The sequence below is a fragment of the Limulus polyphemus genome, unplaced genomic scaffold, assembly GCF_000517525.1.
Source record: "Limulus polyphemus unplaced genomic scaffold, Limulus_polyphemus-2.1.2 Scaffold5655, whole genome shotgun sequence".
Classification (NCBI taxonomy): domain Eukaryota; kingdom Metazoa; phylum Arthropoda; class Merostomata; order Xiphosura; family Limulidae; genus Limulus; species Limulus polyphemus.
This window is the reverse complement of record NW_013671265.1, coordinates 43,459-50,508: the sequence shown is the minus strand read 5'-3', so window position 1 is coordinate 50,508 and position 7,050 is coordinate 43,459. Positions and strand designations below refer to the sequence as shown.

The 7,050-nt window shown below is 33.6% G+C and overlaps 1 protein-coding gene across 1 annotated transcript in view; it reads left to right on the top strand.

The window, feature by feature from the left end:
• LOC106472841 overlaps window positions 1-3,282 on the top strand; it is a 10,405-nt gene extending 7,123 nt beyond the window's left edge. Inside the window, exons 3-5 of the mRNA XM_022401383.1 lie at window positions 1,774-2,014; window positions 2,566-2,828; window positions 3,128-3,282. Coding sequence (XP_022257091.1) covers window positions 1,774-2,014; window positions 2,566-2,828; window positions 3,128-3,282 — 659 coding nt within the window. The remainder of the gene's footprint in view (window positions 1-1,773; window positions 2,015-2,565; window positions 2,829-3,127) is intronic.
• Window positions 3,283-7,050: the final 3,768 nt, after the last annotated feature.

Below are 7,050 nucleotides of genomic sequence, written 5' to 3'. Positions count from 1 at the left end.
AAGAGAGATAAGCTGGACCTATATCATAGTGAAAAGTATCAATCATATTGTTGTCGTGAACTCAAAGTGTAGATTGAACTGGACCTTCCTTGAACTTAGATTTCGAGTTTAAACAATTTTCGGAATACAAAGTTTATTTATTATACCTGCTATTGTACGGCTATATGATGTGAAAAACTGAATAGTGGCCAATGACACTTTTTCTTCAATTCATCTATCCAGCGTATAGGTTTTTTCTCATAGTGACTACAAAGAACGTTCACACCAATAATATGTTTGATCTAACGAGCTACTAGGAATTTGTCGAACCTCTATGGCAAAGGCAACCTACAGGTTGTTGAAGTTCTGGACTGATGCCATTCCTATATCTGCCACATCAGTCTCAGTTCTACGTATCAACAACTTAGTAAATATTTGCCTCACGCCATCTTGTATGTATGTATATATAATGTGTGCTGAGGACTTGACTGTTGGATTCTGAGAACAGGATGTCACCAGTATTAATAATAGTATAGCATTTACTGAATTGTTTTCTTATGCTGAGGAAGCCCACACGGAGGGCATTAGTTTCACTCTGAATAACCTAGCAAATTTGTATCACATCAGGCTGTTCACTCCACCAAACGAAAATTGAATCATGAGTTACTTTTCTGACTTGAAACGAAAAACACAAGATGGGACCGTTCTCCTTCCTGAATATCAATACTTAGATGTATTTATTTCCCTCACTTTGTGATAGAGAGAAACCAAGTACTGAACATAGTACTTTAACCTCTTGTGTTATCACAAGTTTGTTCTATACTTTGAGGGAAAATTGCCTGACGCGAGTATCGTGCTCAAATGTTGCAGCCGCGTGCAGGTACTCCCCAGCTGCACGTCTGTCACAGAAGAAACGTGGTTCCGTTTGATGGAGTAGTGTGTTCCGAGCTTTAATGGGTATGCGTCTTAAAGGCATCAGTATTGTCTTCATGGGGTGTCTTCCTTTTCTCCACCTGCTGAAGTTTTGTTTTATTGGGCTTCAGACTACAAAAATCATGCCAATTGGCATTGGGATGTGGAAAGTTGACTTGATGCTTTCATCAACATCTAGACGTCGTATATCTATTGTGCTTGACAAGCAATCGATGTTATAGAAGCCCAGAAAATATTGAGGAAAGGTCTTTTAGCCTGCTTTATCAATGTTACATTTTGAATCGGCTGCACAGTGAAGCGCATCAGATATGTCCTCGTGACACAGAATACTTGACCCAGTGAATCACATGTTGACTCTCCAAAGCCTAGTACCTCAGATATCCTAAAATATCTGCTGTGTTTTCCCATCTTCATTCTTTCAAAAACGTTGAAAGCAGGTGAGGAAAATAATGTTACCATCAAACAGATAAGGTCAGCAGCCTGATATTTACGCATTAAAATCTACATATGGCAGATTTGTTACATCCTAAGTGGTAGGAAGTGTGGGCGATTGTTCAGTAAAGCAGTCATTGCGGTCATTGGTGGTCATTTTGTAAAATGGCTGCCATGGCCGCTATAGAACAAATCTGTAGTGGCCCTATAGCCACAAATATTTATTAGGACATGATTTGGGTGTCAAATGTAATGCTTTTATCATTAAAAGCACAGTTTTTCTTACTTTGCACATATCTGCTGGACTATTGAATTATAGCATAATATAAGTTATTTGCGGTCTCTCAAGAATTCTGATACCGAAATATTAAGCAGCAATTATTAATGTGTTTACTTATCGGTATTATTATTATTATTCTTTTAATTTAGATATTGTAGAAGGAGATCTAAAAAGCATTATGAAACTAGTGCATGTTATTGCTGCTCATTATAAACCTGCTAGTATACAAACGCCCTCAAGTGTACGAAACACACCATCAACTTCCCAGAGAAGCAGTGATACAGAGTTCCTATATACATCAACAGATGGCGATAAACACGCAACGAAACCTGAAATCGTTATTGATGAAACTCGACAACAAGCAACGTTTCAGAATGCAGTGCCTAGTAGGTCAGATAATTTTCTTCAGCATTTGAATAAATGTTTTTGATATCATCAGGCTGCATAAAAATAATGTACACAAACTGATAACTAATTATTTTATTAAAGAAACTCTTATATTACTTAGTGTTCGCGTGGTAAATAAATATGTATGCATACATACACACATACACGTGTATGTATGTATATATATGCTTTATGCTATAAGTGATATTAGTAAGCAGTTTTTTGAAGTGTTAAATAAAATTTTAGTAAGTAAATTAAAGACAAAAATGAAAGTTAATAATCAACTGTCGTATTTAAACCATTTCATCATATAAAGAAATTTAAACGTAGTTTGGCCACTTAGTTTGTTTCTTCTAACTTTGTATGTTTGTTTTGTTATTATCTGATCTATGACTCAGTGGTAAGTCTGACGTTTTATAACACTAGAAAGAGCAAAGATAGTTATGGTTTTGAGCTTAACAACAAACAAAAAAGATCTATGGATTATTCATAAAGTCAAAATTTTACTTTTTTTATATATCGTTGAAATAAAAGATGTTTTGTTTCATTACCAGTGACAGTAAAGAAAAAAAATCAAAGATAATGAACACTGTTGGTTCCAAGGATCAAGAACATCGCTGGTTATGTACAACTATTCAACAACGTAAAGAGCTGGTTCCAGAAAAACAAAACTACATAAGTGGCTTTGGTAAAAATCTCCACCGACATCTTACATTACTTGACACCCAAAGACTAGTTAATGGCGGTGGGGAAGTAGATGGCGCTAGCTCCAGTGGGAGTCCAACTCCTACTGAAACTTCATGGCCACAATCAGCAGGTGATGATCTGTCCATGTTTCTACGTCCTTACAAAGACAACATAAAAAACTGCAACATTACAGTATAAGCAGCAAATAAACAGCAAACTTTTCAGTAAACTTCTTTTATGTTTTCACTATTTATACATTAATGTAAATATGTATATATTAATGTATTTTTGAACAACTTGAAAACTGACTTTATGCTCAATATGTATGTGATATAATTTTCTTCCATAGTATTTGTAAAAATAAAATGATTGAAAGAACTATCATTATTTGGTGGTTCATGGAAGGATTTGTTTATTTTCCCCATGAAGGTCAACCGGATTTGAGCTGTGAAGATTATACCGAAATCTTTCCTTCACATTTTGGACGCCATCTAGTGGATATTAGACAACTTTCTGAAGACGTACGAAAATCTAAACACCAGCTGTTAGTGCTACGCGAAGTGGTGAGAGAAATTATTGTTTGATGAGAGAAGTTATTGTTTGATGAGAGAAATTATTGTTTGGTGAGAGAAATTATTGTTTGATCCTTTCACGAAATTACTTATCTTTTATAACATTGGAGTTTATTAACACATTCATTAACACAATCATTAACACATTCATTAACACAATCATTCTAAACTATCGTAACGTTCGACTATTACGCCAGATTTGGAGTTTATTAACACAATCATTAACACAATTATTAACACAATCATTAACACAATCATTCTAAACTATCGTAACGTTCGACTACATTGCCTGTCATGGGAAACATAACGTATGATTAACAATACTTTCATTTTAAATGAAAATGAATAAGAAAAATGTCATTTCTTAAAAGATACTCTTTCAAGGTATAGAAAAAGTTTTGTTATTTTATTGATATTAACGAACAAAATTTCAATCCCGGTAATTTACACGCTAACATTGGGCCCGGCATGGCTAAGTGGTTAGGACGCTCGACTCGCAATCTGTGGGTTGCGGGTTCGAATCCCCGTGTCACCAAACATGCTCGCCTTTTCAGCCGTAGTGGTGTTATGAAGTGAGGTCAATCCCACTATTCGTTGGTAAAAGAGTAACCCAAGTTGGGTGGTGATGACTAGCTGCCTTCCCTCTAGTTTTACACTGCTAAATTAAGGATGGCTAGCGCAGATAGCCCTCGTGTAACTTTGCGCGAAATTCATAACAAACCAAACCAACCACCACGCTAACATTAATAGATTATTAAGTTTAACTTTTCCATGTATTCGGCCAGCTGACAATACACAATAATAACTTTAAACAAGAGTCTTTCGTAGGCCACACATGTTTTTAACATTTTATGTCAGATAGCTTGTAGTTGTACTCATGCGCACAAACAAGGTAACATTTGTGACGCACACCTATTAATAAGAACACGCAGCGAAGTGTTAAGAATATTTAACATACAATATTATGACTCCAAATACGTGTGCTGCAGTATTTCGTTTTTTTTTTTATTTGGTTTTCCAAAATTCATCATTTTACAGTGTTCTGCTCATTGATTTTAATACAAGCTATAAATTGTTAACACTAGCTTTTTAATCCGGCTCTCAATAAGAAGAATTCAGAAAGCTTAGGCATAAGAACACACGGAACGACTGGTGGTCATCTTAGATGGATGAGTAATTTTAATGCATAATCAAATTCGTGTAAGAAAAGCAGTGAGGGGCAACCAAGTGAGTCTTTATGGATTATAACAAGGTGATTGTTCTGGCGTCATCATCCTGGTACGGAAATAAGGAACTTCACTTTAACTTAATGATGACGCTTATATTTTCGTTATGTTTTTGTATATGATAATTTTTACCAAGCTGTGCTTTCTAAAAGCTGTTTATTGTTTAAAACACCTCACGTGCTTTTCTTGTGTTTGGGATCCATTTTTTTTTATTTTATAATTTCTTTTTAGTTTTTTTTATTGTTACTTTTTTCTATTTTTCCTGCTTTATGAGAAATGTTTAACCTAATTTCATCTCCATAACGTAAAAACATAAAGAATATATTTGTTCTTGGATAGAGTTTTAAGAGCAAGTAGTTAATGAAGAGTTTGGACTATAGGCGTCCTACCTGTAGAAGGAGGAAAGAGCGACGTTTTTTAGTTTGGTTTTCATAAGATCGTGAACTATATTAAAGTTTGGGTTCGTGAAGATCAGTAAACTTTTGGTTCGATAGGCACTTTCAAAATTATAGATGGACTCAGCATAGTTGAGTTAGAAGCTGAAATTTGAGGCCTTAGATTAGAGGTTGTTTACAAACGTCATCAAATTAGATATAACACATTTTAAAGATTACATTATCAGAGTTAAAGCTTGGAGAGGAGGGTGCACAAAGTAGCATTTTTTGAAATTTTTGATCTGAGAATAGGAGTGATGAAAGCGAATGTAATGTTTCATTAAACAGATGTCTGAATTCTAAGAAAATATTATTTTTTAAATAACATTGAAATTTTTATTTATATAAATCTCGCACACCTCTTTATAGCAATTAGGAATCGTACTTTCAGCTTATAAATCACGGATTTTTAAAATGCGAACTTTAAACTATTAAATTATTACAAAATACAAAGAATTAGATGACTGTTTAATCTTTGACTGAAAAGCTATGAGGGTGTCCAGAAACGTAATTAATTTGTCAAATTCAGAACTTGTAACCAGGGTAGATACTTGATGGGGTCTGTAGCATGCTTTCCTAAAAAAAATAAAAAATGTGTGTATTGCACGAGGTAAGGTTCGTAGCGTATTTTAAGTCTCCCCTTTTAAAAATTTGATTACCATCTGTTACTCTTTGATTATTTTAGTTACTCAGGAAAAGTAGGTAGTAAACTATTTAATACACTCCTGGACCAGCCTCTGGCTACTTTCTTCTACAAATATATATTTATTCCCAAGCGGTTATCGAATCTGAAATCTTTTACTAAGTTTCACGTAATTTAAAAAAGTCCGTTTACGTAAGGTGTTATAGGAGAGAACTAATGTAAACCTTGCCATATTTCAAATGTTCGTAAGTACAAAAAAAGAGCTATTTCATGAAGATATTTCCGGCTTCTGCAGATTTAGTAAAGCTTTGTGCCAATCATAGATAATAATTGTCAAAATAAATATGTATTGTGTATAAAAGACTAATCTAATCTTGTTACCTTGAACATATCTTTTGTTTGGGTGTCTTCTTTTTTTCTCTTATATGCATACAGTCAAGCAGGCCTATCATTAGTGCTCCCTGCAACCGCAGGAGTCCCAGACTCCAGGATATAACAAGAACTTCAATCATATTAAACATTTTGAATTATTCTATTTCAGATAAATTATGCTCTATCTTTAACATAAAATATTTTTATGTTTAACTTATTTATTCAGTACCGCAAAAATTAAACATAAGTTTAATTTTATTCAGCTAGCGATGAAAATTTTAATAACGAAATATTTAATTTATAACATGTATGTTTCATATGTATAAGCTACGCGATAATTATTTTTTATATATAACATTATATATATAACAAAAGCGCCTGACCATTCTGTGCATTCTGCATAACATGCAATAACTATCGCCTCAAGTCAAATAATTGGAAGCGCGAATCAATTATGTCGAACATTGGGTAAGTAGTAGAACGTTCGAGAGTCATCTCGAAAATGTGTAAAAGCGTTCCGCGGTGGGGGCACCGTAATAAATAACGCTGACAAACGACTTGGAAAGTGATAAAAGCAAATAATTCAAGAATAAAGTTAAATACGGAAGGAAGTTAAACTGAGAAATAACTAAAAGGAGGAATAACAAAAATTAATAATTATTTATGTTAGTACTTGCTTACAAAATAAGTGAAAGGCTGAGAAAATATAAGTTTGGTGCGACAAAAATAAAATGGGGAAGAACAATTAGAAAAAGCCTAAAACTGTGCATTTGATAAAATTTTAATTCCTTTTACATCGATAGAAGAAACAGTCAAAATGAAATAAAATGACGACCAGCAAAGAACACTGATACAGAAGATAATTTTCCGCATTTTGATAAACAATTAATGAAGATAATTAATTATTATGTCACAAGACACACTATTAGGCTTATAATAAGTAGATAAAAACAACGTTTCCCTATTTACACAACTTAAAACTTTACTGAAGTCGTACGGCTTCCACTTTAAAATGACTATACATGTATTAGGTCGTCAAGAAATTAATGTCACGTTTTGGAACTTCTCGTATCTTTAGTACTTCGTTTAAACGCAAACTCAATAT